The 19,563-nt window shown below is 36.0% G+C and overlaps 2 protein-coding genes across 8 annotated transcripts; one reads left to right on the forward strand and one right to left on the reverse strand.

Moving 5' to 3' along the window:
* Window positions 1-88: 88 nt before the first annotated feature.
* On the reverse strand, window positions 89-5,565 carry LOC147282354 (uncharacterized). Of its 5 annotated transcripts, XR_015122787.1 has the most exons (13): window positions 5,367-5,565; window positions 5,181-5,285; window positions 4,897-5,076; window positions 4,456-4,572; window positions 3,907-4,017; window positions 3,667-3,729; window positions 3,440-3,566; window positions 2,539-2,621; window positions 1,920-2,136; window positions 1,589-1,716; window positions 712-786; window positions 416-523; window positions 92-116 (listed from the first exon to the last, which is right to left on the reverse strand). XR_015122787.1 is itself a non-coding variant. In XM_086246120.1 (12 exons), exons 1-12 carry the CDS (start codon window positions 5,499-5,501, stop codon window positions 518-520), a joined length of 1,338 nt encoding a protein of 445 aa, XP_086102246.1. In that variant the 5' UTR covers window positions 5,502-5,565; the 3' UTR covers window positions 445-517. The 5 variants fall into 5 exon arrangements, 2 of the variants coding, with proteins under 2 accessions (XP_086102246.1, XP_086102247.1); XR_015122786.1 differs by having other exon boundaries at window positions 89-116; window positions 416-786; XM_086246120.1 differs by lacking the exon at window positions 92-116 and having other exon boundaries at window positions 445-523; window positions 721-786.
* Window positions 5,566-10,171: 4,606 nt separating this feature from the next.
* On the forward strand, window positions 10,172-14,837 carry LOC147282355 (protein cornichon homolog 1-like). Of its 3 annotated transcripts, XR_015122882.1 has the most exons (5): window positions 10,172-10,387; window positions 11,275-11,456; window positions 12,431-12,553; window positions 12,679-12,900; window positions 14,500-14,837. XR_015122882.1 is itself a non-coding variant. In XM_086247751.1 (4 exons), the coding sequence occupies exons 1-4, from the start codon at window positions 10,313-10,315 to the stop codon at window positions 14,558-14,560; spliced, it is 441 nt and encodes a 146-aa protein (XP_086103877.1). In that variant the 5' UTR covers window positions 10,172-10,312; the 3' UTR covers window positions 14,561-14,837. The 3 variants fall into 3 exon arrangements, 2 of the variants coding, with proteins under 2 accessions (XP_086103877.1, XP_086103876.1); XM_086247751.1 differs by lacking the exon at window positions 12,679-12,900; XM_086247750.1 differs by lacking the exon at window positions 14,500-14,837 and having other exon boundaries at window positions 12,679-13,051.
* The last annotated feature ends 4,726 nt before the right edge of the window (window positions 14,838-19,563 follow it).

A 19,563-nucleotide genomic window follows, 5' to 3' on the forward strand; every position in this document is an offset into this window, starting at 1 on the left:
GTGAATCAGAACTTAATATGATGAAAAGGCCAGCTCCTGGAAAACCATCCCTCTGTGCTCAAAATTTCTAAATTCATCAAAGCTTGCACAACCTGGACTTAGTACAATAGCCTCCCCTGCAATAATGAAATAAGCTCATGTCACTAATGCTAATCAAGAAGATAACACATACTTGATAACATTTCAACCTCATGGAAACTCTCTCCAAGGTGCACCATTATAGAGAAAAACTTGAAGGGGTTTTTCTTTTTGGTGAAGTGAAAAGGGTAGCTTTTAACAATAGAAGTAAATATTTTGAGGCTCAAGACAAATCCCAATGAACTTCTATACCATATAAAGACACTGCTGACAAGCAAATAAAAGGTAAACAGATTTTCTAGCAGTTATATAGTAAATTGGTAATGATTGAAAATACCATGTTCTGCCATCCTCCTAGCCCTGTTGACAGCATCCTTCAGATTTACTTCTCTGATACAGGGAATGCTAAGACCATTATAAGATAATGTCTTCTGAATCATCATTCCTGAAGATCCAAACTTAGAGACATTTATGAACAGATAGCATTAGTATGCCAGAAAATTTAGAATCAGTTGGAAAAGGATAGTTAAAAGATGCAGGTGGGCAATAATGTCATGTTGGAAAACCACTTGAAATTTTAAATACACAAGCATTGATAAATGTAACCAAGTATAAATCAAGAGGGAGATATACAGTGATTACACATCTATGGTACTTCAAAGGTTCTATCAACTGTTCAAAACCATTAGACTCATGTCCATCTAACACCTGCAAAAGAAAAAGAACAATATCACAGCATGCATAAAATCATGGCCTTGGAAACTTGCCATGTGAAGGTCCTGTGGAGACACACACTTCCTATTAACAATCTAAAGCTCAAACCAAAATAAAATTGTAATACATTGAAAAGTGTGTTCGAAAAAAAAAAAAAAAGGACGGTCAGATATGAGAGTAAGGGTACTTTGACTTCCTAACCATAACAAAGGAAAGACTACTCTGTTAAAATTCCTCCAGAAATCTAACGTAATCCTTTCATATATAAGTTAAACCCATCACAGTCTGAGCAGAGTAAAATGACAGGAACCTGAGAGGGTGCATCACACCTTTATAAAATTCAATAGAATAAAGTTCAATTTGAAGTGACAGTCAAGATTTTTAATTCGTACTAATGTTCCAGCACCAATAGCACGTACACTAATCATTTTGACTCATACAATGCTTTCTTAAATGAGTATTTAATGCAGCACCATAAACAGGGATTTCTCGAATAAATTTTAAATGAAACATAAAAGAAACTTCATGTAAGTCAGATTCTGGACCTCTATGAAATTACAAGTACAAGTTGCACTAAACATCAACATAAACAGGGATTACCCACATTTCATTTTCATTGTAAAAGGTGTCAAAATTAAGCCATTTAATTCCAATCCAGTTTCTATATTTTCTTTCTCACTTGACAATTGTGGTAAATGCAATATCTTTCTCTAAGCTTTCCATGTAAGTAAAAGAAAGGAAACTGAGAAATTATGAAGATTAAAGCAGCATTTGACAACTAGGACTTAATTGTAACCTTTGCAAGGCCACCAAGTAGAATCACAGACTTTTGTCTCTTTAGACCCATTAGTCCTGTGTATGTTGCTTCAACATTTGTTGCCTTACTGTCATCAACCCAAGTTACCCCATGAATATCCTTGCATACTGCAGAACAACTAAACCAGTGAAAATATATAAATGTGATCCACAGGCAAAAAAGAAAAAAATAATAGGCATGCTCAAAATCATTGATTTTATGATTTCAGATCAAAAGAGAGAGAGCAAACAAAATTCACTAAGCTGATTTTATGACTTCATAGGAAACAAATATTTCACTACTTATAGAGATGCGTCTGTTTTAGCTTTACCAATTTCCATACGGTGAGGTGGTGCCCTTAATTTTTCAATACTTGGACCAATGGCTTCAACATCAAGTCCAACATTTAGTCCAATAACAGAAAGAGCAGCCACTGCAGCATTGTGATAATTGTGTGTCCCCATCGTGTTCATTGCACCCAATTGTAGTTGTGAAATGACTCCCATGGCAGGCACTTCAAAGCTCGCTATTTTTGCCTCCATATCAATCTTTTCATATACATTACCACTATTAACATCATATATGATACTAAAGCAGAGGAAATCCAAATAGAAGAAAACGTGAATGAAGTATAAAATTAGACAGGTGGGGCAGGGACACTAATAAATTATGGTTGATTTTTCATTCCAAAAATTCATCACCAATGACTTTGAGCCCCACTCATTTATAGGCTTTCCAAGAAAATTTCATCATCTATTCTAAAATAAAATGGAAACACTAGAACATCCAAAATAAGACAGTTTGCCAAACTCTTGACCTGTGGTGTGGCCCTTTTCCACTATGACTCGTATCTGTATTTCCAAAACATTTTGAGGTTGATATATGACACTTATAATGGTCTGAGTACTTAAAATTTAAGGTTTATCAATAATAAGGGAAGTAATTCTTACTTTTACTCCTGGAGTAGCTCCTATCCAAGCAAGATTAAGTTCATTAAAGCTTTCTGTAATTGCTTCATTTAAGTACTGGTTTCCTGAAATGGACCGCAAGACAAGCCATCAAAACACACACAAAATCTCATATAAGTAACCATATAGCATCATCTAAATCACAGATGCATATGCAAACAGCAGACTGACAGAGGATAAAGTTCGACCAACTCAAAAGGGTCTCGTTATCATCTCTTTTCCAGGATTTTGCACATGGTTTTATAAACTACCAGCCTCAATTCATCCTATGCAGTATCTATGATGTAAAACATAACTAGTTTGATTCTCAGGAATGTAAATAATTTTCAAACAAATAAACTATGTGGAATTAAATGGCTCCATTATTTGTTGTTCATGGCACTTGAAGCAGTTATGATCTTTCTCTTTGGATGTAAAACATCAGTACATGAAAATCTACCTGAAACGAACCAGATCTACCTTGACCAACTTGCATTCCCATCTCTAATCTGAGGCCTAATGGACTTGGGAGACCCTCCATTCCTGAGTTCATAGCTCATTGGTTTGACCAAAGTTCAATCTGGTTGTCAGTATCCACATATATCTTCCAGGTCTGCACTGAGGTAATTTTCCTCAGAAACCTAATAATTTTCTTTTTCTAAAAGTTATTATAATAAATCTAAGAATACGTTTCTTATAATATAAAAAATAAAAATTTATGAATTCAACTTCGCATGTGGTTGTCCATTCACAGTTTAATATTGCTATCAGACAAAACGAGTTTAATCATCATGCCTTCAGTGTGGTATCCAACCCAACTACAAACAAGGGCTCTCACAAAGAATTTCAGATAAATGCTTTAGACACCAAAGTACATTTACTCAGGAAATGACAAAGCACATACCGAAACAAAGAAGCCCAAGCTTGGCATCAGTCATGTGAAAAAATAGCCGGCATTTAGTTGCTGCATAATCTCTCATTGTCTTGTGCCTTTCTAGATGATCAGGTGTAAGGTTCAACACCACAGCAACCTACGAAGAAGCCCATAATATTGGAAGAGGAAAAGAAAGTGTGAAAACATTACTGAAGCTGTCAGGGCCATAACAATGCCAAATTTCAAACCTCACTTACAGAAGGGCAGAAGTACTTGTTGGGAATCTCCATTTGGTAACTGCTAACCTCCACCACTGCGACCTGGAAAAGTGCAGCAACATCTATATATGATTATTAAATGTCTGCTTTGGGCTTTAAACATTTTTAAGTTGACCCAACAAGTTCATAGTCAATCAATTCGTTTCAACCAAACTATTGAAAAATCACTTTCAATAATCTGGTATTGGAAGAGGATGCAAGCCAAACAATTGGACTTACCTTAAACTTGGGTTTTAAAGGAGGCGGCTGTAAGCATTGGAAAGCAGCCTCTGAGAGTGGACTTCCAAGGTTACCCCCCACAAATGTCTCGATGCCAAAATGATGAAGCATCTGCCTTCCAATGAGTAAAAGAATATTAATTACGGTTAGAATGTAAGACTCCATATTAGAACAGGATAAATTTATGAATTAAGAAACTAAAGTTATTCTGGCAATTCTAGTTAACAATTCTCTCAGTTTCTATATACTTTAACATAGACACCGCATCTTTTATAGACATCAGACAAGAAATTGTGCAAATTGAAAGCAAGAGAAACTGGAGGCAATGGCCCAAGACAACTTAATCTTAAATGAAATACATTATTCATCCATCTTTTGGAATTTGAGAATTGGTGGCACTGGCACATTTTGGTTAATAAGTTGTGAATTTTCATTTGGGCTTCGATGGAAGGAAGTGAATTCGTTCCAATTTCTGTTGCCATCATTAACAATATGAGACACTGAATACTGAAATTACAATGTATAAGCATTAAAAATAAGATGTCATACCTGTCCAGCAAAAGTAACAACAGTTGATTTTCCATTAGTTCCCGTCACTGCTAAAATCTTGATACTTTCTGGAAGAATTTCGGCAGCAAAATCCAACTCAGACATCACCTGCTTTCCCTGCATTTTTCAAGTTAAAAACGCCAAAATATTCACATAGAATACACAATTCATGATAAAATCTCAAGAATAGTAGTTTAGAAAAAGAATAGTCCACAAGCAAACTAAATGAGGATTCTTATTTCCCTACTTGCAAAAATTCATGAAGAATGGATTACAGCATTAATCCACAAGCAATGCACACACTTTTAACAAAAGAATGTTACCATATTATAAAACAAAGCAAATTTTTGTATTCTCCGGAGAATAAAGGCATTAACATATTAAAATATAAACGGTTTTTTTTCTTCCATTTCTTCAAGGCTAAGCACATCATTAACTCACCGACTGCAACAAAGAGGAAAGACCATAGTTTTGTAGGGGAACTCCAGGGGACACCACCACCCTGTCCACATTATTAAGCAGCTCTCCATCAAATTGCCCCAGGATTGTTCTCAACCCACCATTACCATCACCATGTTTCTCAAAAATCGGATCTTTCTGCAACCAATGACCACTTAACCACTGAAATTATGTATGACTTTCCATGTTTATGCAATTATGCTTGTAAACACAGATACACACACACATAATGCACTTATATAAGACAGTTGGGTTTATGGGTATACCTCTAAGAGACCCAGTTTCGGGTTCTGGTCAAAGGCCAAAACCGAAGCACCTCTGGCAAGTGCAAGCCTCGCCGCAGCTCTCCCAGATTTTCCCAAACCGATAATCTGCAAAAACCAAACTTGCTTGGAGGATTGAAGTGCAAAAGCTAAAGGAGATAAGAGGAAGGGAATGAAATAATAGCATACGGCGACGGATTGGCCTCGAAGGTCCTGCGTTGGAGCGCATGATCGCACGGTTCTTGGGATTTTTCGCTTTGCAGAGCAGGGTTTGGCGCTGAGAGTTGGGATTTCATATCCTTTGCTCAAAGATTGCAGCTTCATGGCGTTTTAACGGTTTAAGCGTGTTTACATTTGTTCACTGGGTTTTGCTTGATAGCGCGGTAAAGTATCGATCTCGATTCTACGAGCCACGAGCCGTCGGGAGGTTATTAATATTATATTCTATTAATATAAATATACCATTTAATAATAACTTTATATATTATATTCATTACACTATATAACGGTATATCAGATACATTCAATAATTTTTCCTTCCAAACATCTCGTGAATAATTGTGTGTTTTTCATTGTAGAATTATACTAGCACCCACTAAATTTATAGTTAATAATCCAAATATCTACAAATCTACTGCCTACTTGATAAATAAATTCGAAATTCTTTTACCTAAAAGAGATCCGAGTTTACTTAGAAGGACAATTAATCTACATTTTACTCTCAATGATACTTTTTATACATGATAACAAACTTGTAAAGAAATTAACATGTCTGCATCTGCACTACATAATTTTTTAGAGATACAGTTGAACTTTTGGCTCCATCTCTTGTGAGCAAAATTGGTTGTGCTAACTACAATGAACATATTTTTGCATAGCATACAATTTTAAAAACCAAGAAAAAATGTCTTTAGGTCCAACATAAGATACTTGTGTTAGATATTTTTATTTTAAAGATATTTTTTTTGGTTAAATTCCTTTTAAGAGTTATTTATCTTGGGAAACTATTTGTTTGTGATGGAACATCAGCATAGAAAAATTATGACACAGGTGTATTAGTGACATCATATGACAATGTGATAGTACACTGAAAAATGACTACTATTTTTATGTGCTCCTTTCTTTTTGGCCGAGTAAAACCAAGGAATGAAATTTCGAAAATTTCGCTGAAATTTCGAAAATTTCGCTGAAATTTCGGCGAAATTTTCGTTTTTTAGGGATCCCGAAATTTTATCACATATCCGTTATTTTTCGTAAAAATTTCGCCGAAATTTCGCTTAAATTTCGCCCGAAATTTCGAAAATGCCCCAAGCACATTTTGGTTAAATTTCTGAAAATTTTACCGAAATTTCGTCGAAATTTGGCGAAATTTCGCGTATAAATCGAAGGGAGGCAGAGACCGGAGGGAGAGAGGGCCGCCGTCGCCGGAGGAAGAGAAGAGATCGGGAAGAGGAGGTCGCCGTCGCCGGAGGGAGAGGAGATCCGGGGAAGAGGAGATCGGGGAGAGGGAGGGAGAGGGAGGAGAGAAAAGAGAAGGAGATGGGGGAGGGGGAGGGAGAGGGAGGGAGAGAGAGGAGAGAGAAGAGAGAGAAGAGATTAGGGAGAGAGGACGGAGGAGGGAGGAGGGAGGAGTGAGGGGGGAGGGAGAGAAGTTGGTCTGCGTGAGTGAGGGGGAGAGAGGTCTGCGTGAGTGAGGGAGGAGAATAGAAAGGTAAGTCTGCAGTCAGTCACGGGTGAAAAGGAAGAAGGAAAGAAAAAAAAGGAAGAAGGAAAGAAAAAAAAAAGAAAAGGAAAGAAAAGAAAAGAAAAGAAAGAAAAAGAAAAGAAAAAAAGAAAAAGAAAAGAAAAGGAAAGAAAAAAAAACACGTTTTATTTACGTCTATGCGCTCGTTGACCCGAGACTTTTCCAACAAGACTAAAATCAAGACTGAGTCTTTTCTAATTTTTAGTGTTCCTCAATGACTTGCCAAAATCACTTAAAATTCAAATAATTTACCAAAATTAACTTCGAGGTTCGAAAAACGTTCTGTAAAATCTCGTGAGCTCGTCTTAATAAATTTTATTTTTCTACTACTTCAAATTCATTTATTTCCTTCCAAAATTCCTCAGAAAAATTCTAATATCTCCGAATTAACAAGATAATTATCAATAAATCACTATTTACTTCAAAATAAATTATAAACCAACTTTTTGGGATCTCACAATCTATTTAGATTGTTTTTGGTTATTAGATTAAGTGGTTTAGAAAATAACAATACATGTCATTTTCTTATTTGTCCACATATGTTTTAAGGACAATTGGATTCAAAATGATTAAATATCCCTTAAAAAGAGGTCATTTTTATGTAATTAGTAATTAGTGAACTATTTTTATTTAACAGTATTTGCCTCCAGTGCACATTATATTCACCTTATATCATATGAAACCTACTATATAATTTGATTTCTTCAATATTTTTTATCAATGTAGTAGATAATATGTTAAATAAACATATGGTCAAGTTTCATTCAAAATTTCCGTATTTTGATAGCAATTTCCGTCGTTTTTGTCTAATTTTATCGAAATCGAAATTTTAATCGAAATTTCCGCGAAAATTTCCGTCGAAATTTCCATCGAAAATTTCCTCGAAACCGAAATTTTACTCCTTGGGTAAAACTTCAATTTTATTTTTATGTGCTCCTTAATTATTAGCTTTGAGCCTTTGATTTTATGTATCAAATTTTAATGTTATTTTATTTTAATTATTAAAATATTTATGTTATTTCACTTTAGTTTAGATAACCAATTTTAAATAATACGATTGTATTGAGTTGTAATTATTTAACAGTCACAATTTTTATTAATTTGTTATTTTTTCAGTGTTTGGCTTAAACTTTAATAGTTAGTCTCTAAATTATAGGATTTCATCTCTTAAGCTTAAATGAAAAACACTAAATTTTTATAAACTTTGAATTTTTATGAATTTCAAACAATCACAGTTGTGATTGTTCGAGAATCACAATTGTATAGCAAACTAATTAATGGCCTAATTCAAAATGTCTTACTCTAAGTTAGTACCTAAACTAAAAAAAATTAGTATCTTGTTGTTTTTCTGAAAAACTATTGATATTTAATATTTAATTATAAATTCATAATTTTCTAAAAACAAAAAACTCCCCCATTTTATTAAAAAATATTATTTAAAAATATAAAAATGTTTGTCCTATCATCCTATGATCCTATCGAATAAAACTCTAAACTTTGGCACGCAATGCATAGGTATATATAGGGATGGCAACGGGGCGAGGCGGGGCCGGGGGTGCCACCCCCATCCCCCGCCCCCGAAATTTTTTGAATCCCCGAATCCGCCCCAAATCCCCGACTATGTAAACGGGGATTCCCCGTCCCCGACCCCGCCGGGGAGTGGCTTCTCCGAACCCGCCCCGAATCCCCCACCTATGTTAAGAGAGATCGCAGAGAAAGGATGGCGAGTGGCAAACGGCGACGGCGACCAGAGAAGGAGATCGCAGAGAGAGGACGGCAAACGGCGACGGCGAGAGGGCGAGACAGAGAGGCGACTGGCGAGACTCGGGGTTGCGAGACAGAGGGACGAGATGGTGGCGAGAGAGCGGCGAGACAGAGATGGTGGCGAGAGGGCGAGACAGAGAGGGCGAGACAGAGAGTGCGAGACAGAGGGACGACTGGCGAGAGTGCGAGACGAGCGGCTCGATGGTGGAGACTGGCGAGATGGTGGCGACTGGCGAGATGGTGGCGACTTGGCGAGAGGGCGGCGCGACTGCGAGAGAGACGCAGTGACTGAGAGAGATAGAGAGTTAGAGAGTAGAGACTGAGAGTGAGGGTCTGAGAGATTAGATATTTAGATCACAGTGTTTTTTTTTTTTTTTTTTGTTTAGGGTTTGGTGTATTGGGGTTTGGAAGTTTGGGAATTGGGGTTTTAAAACATATATATAAATATATAATTTAACAAACATACATTTATATATGTTAATACATTTAACAAAAATACATATTAATACCCTAAACATATATATTTGTTAATTTACTTAAAAAATAATTTAACAAATATATGTTTTTTCATTTATATAAAGCTTAGGGTTTAGGTTATTAATTTTATGATCTAAATTATGTATAAATATATAAATTGGAAGAATAAGGTTAGGGTTTAGGGTTTGGGTTATTAATTTTATTATCTAAATTGTGTATAAATATAGGGTTTAGGATTAATAAGTTTAGGGTTTATGGGGTTTAGGCTTTTAGGGTATAGGGTATAGGGTATAGGGTTTAGAGTTTTATTATCTAGATTGGAATAATAAGTTTAGGGTTTAGGCTGTATGGGGTTTAGGCTTTTAGGGTATAGGGTTTAGAATATATGGTATAGGGTATAGGTTTAGGGTATAGGGTTTAGAATATATGGTATAGGGTATAGGGTTTAGGGTTTAGGGTTTTATTATCTAGATTGAAATAATAAGTTTAGGTTTTAGGCTTTATGGAGTTTAGGCTTTTAGGGTGTAGGGTTTAGGATATAGGGTATAGGGTATAAGGTTTAGGGTTTAGGGTATAGAGTATATGGTTTAGGGTATATGGTATATGGTAGGGTATAGAGTATAGGGTTTAGGGTTTAGGGTTTAGGGTTTTATTATCTAAATTGTGTATAAATATATAAATTGGAAGAGTAAAATCATAAGAACTTGTTGGTCTGATGGTAAGGAGCTGTGGGAGAAAACTTGAGGTGCCAAGTTCGATCCTCTGCATGACACTTTTAACACTAAAATTTTAATAATATATATTTGGTGTAAACGGGGCGGGTTCAGGGTCGGGGGAGCCAAAACCATACCCGCCCCGCCCCCGACTCGGGTCCCCGCCTAAATCCCCGAATCCGAACCCGGCCCCATTTATCTCCCCCATTAGGGTTTTAATCGGATCGGGTCTCCGCGGGGATTCGCCCCCGCCGGAATTTTTGCCATCCCTAGGTATATATATATATATATATATATATATATATATATATATATATTGGTGTCTAAGATCTCTCCTCCACGAAACAACCTTGATAAAATTAAAAGCAGTACTCTAGGAGTCGTCTAGCAGTCCTCTGTGTGCTTTATTGGATTCGATTGTGTTGCCAAGCATAAACATGGCTTGGGATTTGATCTATTGGATAATCTGCTTCTCCATCAACATTGCCCTCTTCTCTTCAACCGTTTATCAGGTATTTAATTTTATCTTTTTTTTGCTTTTAATAATGTCTGAAACCCCAATGTCTGTGATTTTAAACCCTAGCAACGTTGGCTTTCCTTTTTTGTTTTTTTTTCTCAATATTTTGTGTGTTGTTCTGTTAATGTGGGAGCGAAGAGCTTTGCTGGGATCGGTAAAGTAGTTGCGCTGAATTTTTATGGGGAAAACATTGTCAGGGTTTCGGAAATTTTCTCTCTTAGTTTCCTCCGGTTTCTCTGCCTCCAAACAGTGGAGCATAGTTGCTCTGCTCTGGGGATGTGACGATGTGTGATTTTATGATCAATGGGTCTGGTTTTGTTTTTGTAATTTTAAAAGCTAGAAATTTTTGACAGCTTAACGATTGTGCACAAGGGGACTGCCCTGAATAAATGACTAGTTATTAACTTAACAATATGCTTGTATATAACACAGAAATCAGTGGAAAACTTATAATGCAGATGGAAATTATCTTTTAAAAGCTAGAAATTTTCGACAGCTTAACAATTGTGCACAAGGGGACTGCCTTGAATAAATGACTAGTTATTAACTTAACAATATGCTTGTATATAACACCGAAATCAGTGGAAAACTTATAATGCAGATGGAAATTATCTTTTATTATTTGTGGGTCGGAGAATTTGCAATTATGTAAGTTTAATTATTGTCAGATGTTGATGATTATGTTGAAGAAGAATTTAGTTTCCTTCTTCTACAATCAATTCATACGATATGTTGTTCTCATGTTGCTTGTTTTATTCTTGGAGTCTGAATTTCCCATAGCATAGTTGCATGTATTGAGCATCGTAATGTAATTCATATTTCTGCTCCTCGAGTGAAATGCCTCTCACTTTTCTTCTTCTTTTTTCCGAATTTATTCTGTAGTATGTGATGTTAACGGACTTGGAGGCTGACTACATCAACCCTTATGAATTATCATCTCGCATCAATCAATTGGTTGTCCCTGAGTTCATCGTGCATGGAGTGTTCTGTGCTCTTTTCCTCTTGGCACAGTGTTGGTTCATGTTCCTTATAACTCTCCCCATTACTTGCTATAGTGCGATGCTGTAAGTATTACTTGTCATTTATATAAAAAGTTTTACAATACATTTTTTAAATTGTGTGATGCTGTACAGTTGTCCCTTATTACAATAGATGACACTACTTACTATATACCACCAATGGTGTAGCTGTTATATATTTTAAAGTGCTTTCTATATTTTGAGTGGAATGAGCAAAGGGATGGTGATTGGAAGGATTTCTGTTACTTTTAACTGGCCTGTTTAATTTGTTTATGTGTTCTCTTCATTGTTAACTTGATAGCTTAGGCTTTTGGGGTTCATTGCTTGTCAAACGTGGTATTAGAGTCAAGTTGCAGGAGGTCTTAAGTTTGAAACCTCCAATCCTTGTTTCTCTGTGTAGTCATTTCTCCATCTCTTCACGATGTTCACGTGCAAGGGAAAGTTTTAGCTTGATATACGTTGTTGGTCTATTCCCTAACAACTAAGTTTTTATGACTCAGTGGTTGTCCAACATTCACATTGATATGGTGTGATCTATGGACAAACATTTAGAAGAATCAAGTTCTTGTAGCCTTCACTCCTTCTCCATTATTCTTTGATCCCAAATCTGGATATTTTGGTCAGAGCAATGTAGCAAAAAAAGGCATTATTCTTTATTCCTCACCACTGATGACCTGCTCTAATAGTAGGGTTTGTGTGTGTATTCACATACACATACATATAAATTGGGGAAACATCTTTTCTTTTAAATGCTTTAGAAGTAACACTACCTGGGATGGGTTTTGGTTTGTTGGCCTTGTGATGAATTATAACTTTTGGTCTGCTGTTTCAGTTAGAACTCGGAATAAGTGGTGAAACACAAAGGAATGAAAATAACTGATTGACCCACTATAAATTCAGCTTCTTCTTCTTTTTTTGGCTTATGGTTCCTATTTACATGTGTGCTCATATTCATGTCTTGGTGTTTGTGGGTAAACTTGCATTCCCCCCTTAATAACCATCCTTTTTCTATGATTCAGGTTTTCAAAACAGCAGCATCTTATTGATGTCACTGAAGTCTTCAGGGTTCTTAATACCGAGAAGAAGTCCCGGCTTGTCAAGCTTGGTTTCTACGTTTCTCTTCTCTGTATAATTCTTGTCAGGTTTGTTCTTTACTGTCTAAATACACAGGTCTAAGCTATCTTTTCTATTGGAATGAATTTTACCCAATGCTTTACTAATTACTTTATTGTTTCTAATTAAGTGTTTCCTTTTTGTTTGGGTATAGAATTGCCATTTCTGGAATAGTATTCCTGTGGTCCGGATCTGAAGAATTAGACATTCGTGCCTCTTTTCTAGAATTCTAGAACCGATGCTGTGTAATCTAGTCTGAATCTGGCTACATACCTTTCACTGCTTTGAGATAGTTTAGCACCTGATGACATGAGGGATTAAGCGATTCCACTCTTGTATTTTCAAACCCTACATATTAGCTAGCCTACATCTCAAAGTTGAGTTTTTTTTTAATCTTTTTTTCACTATTTCTTTTATCATGATAATGATGACATTTAGAAATTGCTCTATGTATAGATAGTGATATGTTAAAATTTCTTGATGACCCTGCAATCATGGTATCTAATTTCATTCTTTTTTTCCTTGAATGTTTTGACTTCCATCCAGCACTTGATATCCACTCTGGACAAAAAAGGACCTTAAGTTCTCTGAAATGTGATGTCCTAGGTTTTGACAGAAATACATACCATTAGTGAATGTGTCTTATTAAACATGCATGATTCCTTGTTATCTATCAAATTATATATCAACACCAGTTTAAAATAAGCTGTCTCTCAAGAGCCTGAATCAGATATTTTACAAGCCTGATTTGTGTCAGAGAGAATCTCTGCTTATTAATGAAAAATGAGGTTTATATTTGATGAAAGTAGTATGAAAAATCCAAATAAACTTGCGCACCTGTTCTTGTTCTTTTTTAAATTTCTCTGTGAAAATTCATATGCCATTGTTTAGGTTTAGCGGTGGGAGGGATCTCTTACTTTCCTAAAATAAGAAGGTTTCTTAAACAATGTCAAGGGGGCATCAGCCGATAGATCTACTCTTAAAAGAGAGAAGGGGGTTTCTTTGTCCACTCAAAAAGTCAATCTCAAAAGTTGTGCCCCATTAAGGAATGTTCTACCCTTTAAAAAAATTCTACTGTTCTGTTTGAACCATAAACACCAAAGGATACACAAGGGGGTTACTCTCTGATTCTTTCTATTCAAATTGTTCAGAAGTCAGCTGTGCTATCAATGAGATTGGGAACAAGAAGTAGAATGAGTAGATGAAGTTGTGATAGTGTGCAATTGTCACTGGCTTTTTTTTTTTTTTTGGCCAAGCAATTGTCACTGGCTTAAATCAATGTGATTGTTTTATTTTATGGAGAGAGCAGATTGCTACTCTTTTGTGGGGATAATGCATAGGTGTGCAATGAAGGTGATTGTTTCACTTTTGCGTGACAAAATAAAGCTATGTTTGGGGACTATTGTAAAGATCAAACTCAAGTATCAGTTGCTTTTCTATAAGATTTCTATTTATTTATTTGATAGGAGAGTTACTTTTTCATAAGTGGTACACTGGTACTTATGTAGTCATGCCCTGTGGTTTGCATATTGGACCGTCCATGAATCAGGTTCGATAAGAGTTTCTATGCAGTTATCAGGATCCTTCATGGGGAAAGTAGGTCTTCATTGGAGATGTAGACTAGTGCTAGCATGATGGCTTGGGAAGTTTGAGTGGAAGTTGCTCGTGTTCTTTTTTCTTTTCCCTCTTTGTGTTTTGGTTATTTGCAATTTTTTTTGTTTTCAAGAAAAACTGAACAGATCTAGTGTTACACAACTTTTGGGTTCCAAAATCTTCCATGATTTATCTCTTCTTTTCTGATAAATCATCTCTATAATTCTACTGATTTTTCAAATAATTTCTTGAAATTGATTTTATTCATCCCCATTCTTTTTTCTTAATCAGTGAATGAGGAGGCAATATTGATAGTTGCTAGTTGCTCTTTATGCCTCCTTTGGCGATTTATCAAATGCTGATAACAAATCCTAATTTGCAGGATTATAATAGCTGCTTTCAACTCTTTGACTAGTGAAGAACATGCTGTGAATTCTTTTTGATTACTCACTGCTTGACAGTATGATACTCTTTGTAAGTTCGTTTTCCATGTTTGTTTTAATCTGTACCACTAAAATAGGACTTCTAGCTCAGGGAAATAGATAATTTAGAGCTCAAGAGCTAGAATGAATTTCAGCGAACTCTCTTTTACATGATTGAGAACCATACTCTGTGTTGTTTGATATCTGAAGTATTCCCATTTGACTGCTAGATGTGGGAAACCCTTGTAGATTGGACCTTTATTGTCTTGAAAGTGATTAAATCATGGCCGTGCTCTGATGTTTTGACGTCTTTAAAAGTATATCTATGTTCATCCAATCATATCTACTAGATTGAGTATTCTTTACAAAATGCTTTATGCAAGGCTGTAGTCATGCATGAATGGTCAGTTTGTTCATCTAAAACCCTACGGAGTAGTACATAACACATTTCTGCAGGTGAAGAAAGTGACTGGAGAATCTGGCTTCAAATTTTCCTAGTTCATAGGGTACAATAGTTTTGTCAATTCATTTACCACTGCTATCCTTTCTACCTTATAACTGAAGAGAAGAACTTGCATGACACGGGGATACCAACAGTTGGTATCCCCATCCTCCTCTCTCTCTCTCTCTCTGCCGTGACACCAGCCTGTCCCTATCACGGGGACAGGCAAGTTATTTTCATAACTGAATGTTTGAACTTTTCATTTTGGGTTCATCTGAATGTTTGAACTTTAATCTATGTAAATGCATCTTCTTCCTTTATTTCATGTAGTGACTCCAGAACTGTTGGCCCTGTAATGGGGAGAAAACTTGATGCTTGTAATCCCAGGTTCAAGATACAAAATAGCTTATGCATGGAGAAAAACTTATCTATCATTGGTGTATACACCTGTCACATGGAAGTTTTACCCCTTATGCATGATATATATATATATATATATTTTTTTTTTGGTCGAACTTATGCATGATATATGAGAGGGCCATTTATGAACATGGTAGATCCTTCCCAAGATGCTGTGAAATTAATTCAGCCCAGGATTGATGATCTGGGCTTTGGTTGTTAGACAAACTCATGTGTCTGTTTGGGCTAGGTAGGGGGCATGAGTGGGGGTCAAGTGGGCCTTAATGTCTGGAAGTTGTAGTGGACTTTGAGAGATTTTGCTGGATATTTGTAGTGGGTCCGGGCCAGCCTAGATGGTAAATTGACATACTCTGAGGGCTCCATACTGAACTGACCTCTGAAAGTGACAAAAGGCATCAAAATGGGGCCCATATTTTCTCACTACAACTCTACTCGGCAGCTTGCCAGACCAGACATACTGTGGGTAGCTTGACAACAGCTTGCCTTTCTTTGTACAATCAAAAGATACTAATAATGTTGATTAGGCCCACCTCAAAACATCATCAAGGCCCAATGGGCCCCATATCCTCTCTCTCTAGTCTCCTCCACTTCTTAGTGGGTCCCTTTCCTGATGGGACACTTTTAACCACAGATGTATATGTGACCCTACCCCCATAGGTCCGTATCTTTAGCATGTTGGGGTTGTTTTCGGGCCCTGGACTTGACTAGAGTTGTCTTTCTGTTTTTTGGACTGGGCCCAGCATCATTAAGGCCTATTTGAGCTACAGCAAGTGGGTCTTAATCTAGATGGGTCACTGTCAAGTTGGTCTACCAGCTGAACAACATCTGACCGTCGGATGTACCAGCCTCTTGTTCCTGATGATTTACCTAAAGGACTGTTTGGACCCTACTTCCTACTGCTGTCTTTAGCTGTTTGGGAAAATAATTTTAACAAGGTTTTGGCTACATGCTCCCATGTTAAGGTATGGGCTTCCTCTCTGATTTCTGACATAAAATGAGTTAATGAACGCACTTTCAGGTTCACAAGCTGCCCCTTAAAGACTTGTTTGGTTCTTTGTTTTCTTGATCTCAGAAAATATAAGCTAAGGAAATGAATAAGAGTTTAAATTGTTTTAGAAATTCTTAGGAAACTGTTCTCTGCCATTTGCTCTTTCCCTCCTATTAAACCAATACTTGGTATTTTATGTTTGCTTACAGAATTACTAGATAGAGTGCATTAGTGCATGCTAGATTGATTTTGCAATTGCAGTTGAGAACTTGATGAGCATATGGGAACTGAAGGGTCATAGTATTATCCTAGTGAGATAGCAATTCACATTGTATGCGGTTTGCCACAGCATGAATACTCACTCTTTTTGCGTGCATTATTATAGCATTGTATTTATTTAGCATTAATGTTAGTAGCAGGTTTCTGACTAAAATATTCCATTCATCAACTACATCATCCACACCATGTAGGGTAAATCATCCAAATATTAATATTCATAGTGGTTGTTGGCATCACCTTCAGTATGGCCTTCAGATTGCTATGTTGCACTTGCATTGCCCCTTTCAATGTTGAAGAGGCCTTATTTCTTTGCTCTTTGGAAATTAGTTCCAATGTTGCATTTATGTTATTTTCAATGTTGAAATATGTACATTTTTCCTATACAGAAACCATAAATGGTTTCTACCAAAGTTATGATTCACCTTATTCTGTGGTCTGCTTCTGAATTATTATGGAGACATTTTCACAAGTGGAAAATGCCATTTGGATTGGATTATGAGTTATTTCCCTCAACAACTTGGGGGTGGATAATGACCTCTCAGTTTGGGGCCCTCAACTACCAACGATGTGGCCCCACCTGAACTAGACACTCGTAGCTGTACCATGCGTTGATGTTTATGTTTGGATTGTAGTTTAGAGTAATTTTTTTTGACAGATACTTTAACATGTTATATTAGATTGTTTTCTTGACCTACTATATTCTTCGATTAACTTGGATCGTTGATCAGGTTATAATTGTCTCAAAATATACTCAATAGATTTATGGTGTAGTGGTTTATGGGAAATGTTATCAGACCATAATTTTAAGTAAATTATCTACAGGTCAAACCCACTTTACCAAGAGCCTTATAAAACCCATACCACAATCTCTAAGTATAAGCGCAGCTCTCCATAGCTACTTTAGAGTAGTGCTAATGATGCTAAATTTGTATTCTTAATTTGAATTTTAAATAGTGTGGCAGTATTTTATTGATTTATACATGACCTAACTCTAAGTCTCATTTATCTCAGTACAAATAAAATACTAACACATGTAATGACACATTAAGTGAGATTTCTAACATTAATATTTTATGTGTTTATTTTTTTTATCACGTAATCTATACGCTTGCCACGTATGAAAGTTCTTCTCTTGTGTTTACAAAACCAACCAGGACGAAATCCCAGCCACCACCCAGAACTAGAATAAAGAATACTTGTCCCTACCCCCTACCAAGTGTGAATGAGGCTGGTATCTTCCTATAATGTCAGAAAAGGCGCTCGCACACAACAGTATTGAAATCAATCTTTCTCTAAATGGGCCTAATGGGCCATCGATCTCCACGTGAACTGCTCGCAGATGAATGCCCACTGAGGTGGACATTCTCTTGCTCTTGCCTTTAACATGATCTTTGAAAATCATTTTGTGGTCCAAACACCAAAATTCCAAATGCAAAAGCCTTTTGGCAAATTGGTCAACTTGACGACCATATCTGCAAATCAATTCGAGCAATCCATCCATCTATTCCCAAATCCCAATTGCCACATAAGTCCACAACTCAATTCATTTCTTAATCATAAATTGCTCCATCTCAACATTCGACAACTCATAGGTATTTGTGTGCGTGGGACTCACCATAAAAATTAAGGGTTTAACATCCACTTTTGTGGAGTCTTGCGTTGAATGTTAAAGAAAGAAATTTATTAAGTGACCTGTAATTCTACATGTTTTTAGGTTGCAGGTGCATCTATTTCGGTTGGAAATGACATGTTTAGGTTGTAGATGCAGATTTTAGGTTACAGATGCAGTTTAGGTTGCACAGATGCATCTGCCGAACGCTCAGGAATTCCCCCACCTAGCGTTTGATGGACAATTTGAGCTTCTACTTAATTTTTGGACCTGTTGGGGTTTGAGTTAAATTTATTTATCATTTTAGGTTTCTAATTAAAGCACCATTTTTTTTCTTTTATATATTGGAGTTTGGAGGAAACCAGACTCTAAACATGTTCTAATCTTAACTCATTACCCCATCCACCTCACACTTAGGTCAACCCTAATGGCAATAGTTGAGGTTTTATTCAGTACCTTAAAAATTGGTACGTGTCTTATTATATTTGAGTTAGCCACTGCTTGAGTTTGAAACCACATTCAAACTAACACTCAGACGAGAGTCCTCATATATATATATGGATGAACGATTTTGCCCTTAAAAAAAATGGTCACATAAGAGGCACGTAACCAATTTTAATAGAAATGTAAATGAAATAGATGAAATGGACTAAAGTGGAAAAATTGGAAAAGTTTAAGTACCTCTAAATTTAAAAAATGAGTTGAAGGACTAAAATGAAAATAGAGGAAAAATTGAAAGACTATTGCTCCAATTAACTCTTATTTAAAAGAAGTCATCAAAGCTACATTAGATGCCAACAAAGATAGAAGCCACGGACCCTCCATTTTTTTGGGTTAATTGTAGCTATGGTCCCTCAATTATTTCACGATTCTCATTTTAGTCATTTAACTTATTTTTTACATTTTAGGGTCCTCAAACTTTTCCATTTCTTTTTAGTCCTTTTCCGTGACTTTTGATAGTATTCCATTCAAATTGCTGACATGCCAATTTTGAGTCCCACTTTTGATGACCATGCCTAAGTAGTCTTTTTTTTTTTTTTTTTTTTTAATCAAATGGCCTAAGTAGTTGGTGTCGGTCAAGGTTTTTTTAGGCCAATGATGTGTCTCAAATTGTCTCAAAATGAACAATCTACCATTTTCTATAACGGATAATACATATATCTTGTCGAGTTGGAATTTTTCCTTCGCATGGAATCTATTAACTTTTTTTGATAATATATAATTATCAGTAACAATAATTTAAGACAATTCATATTGATAAATACATATCACATGATTAACCAAGT

The sequence above is a fragment of the Dryas octopetala genome, chromosome 6 (assembly GCF_963921425.1).
Source record: "Dryas octopetala chromosome 6, drDryOcto1.1, whole genome shotgun sequence".
In the NCBI taxonomy this organism is placed as follows: domain Eukaryota; kingdom Viridiplantae; phylum Streptophyta; class Magnoliopsida; order Rosales; family Rosaceae; genus Dryas; species Dryas octopetala.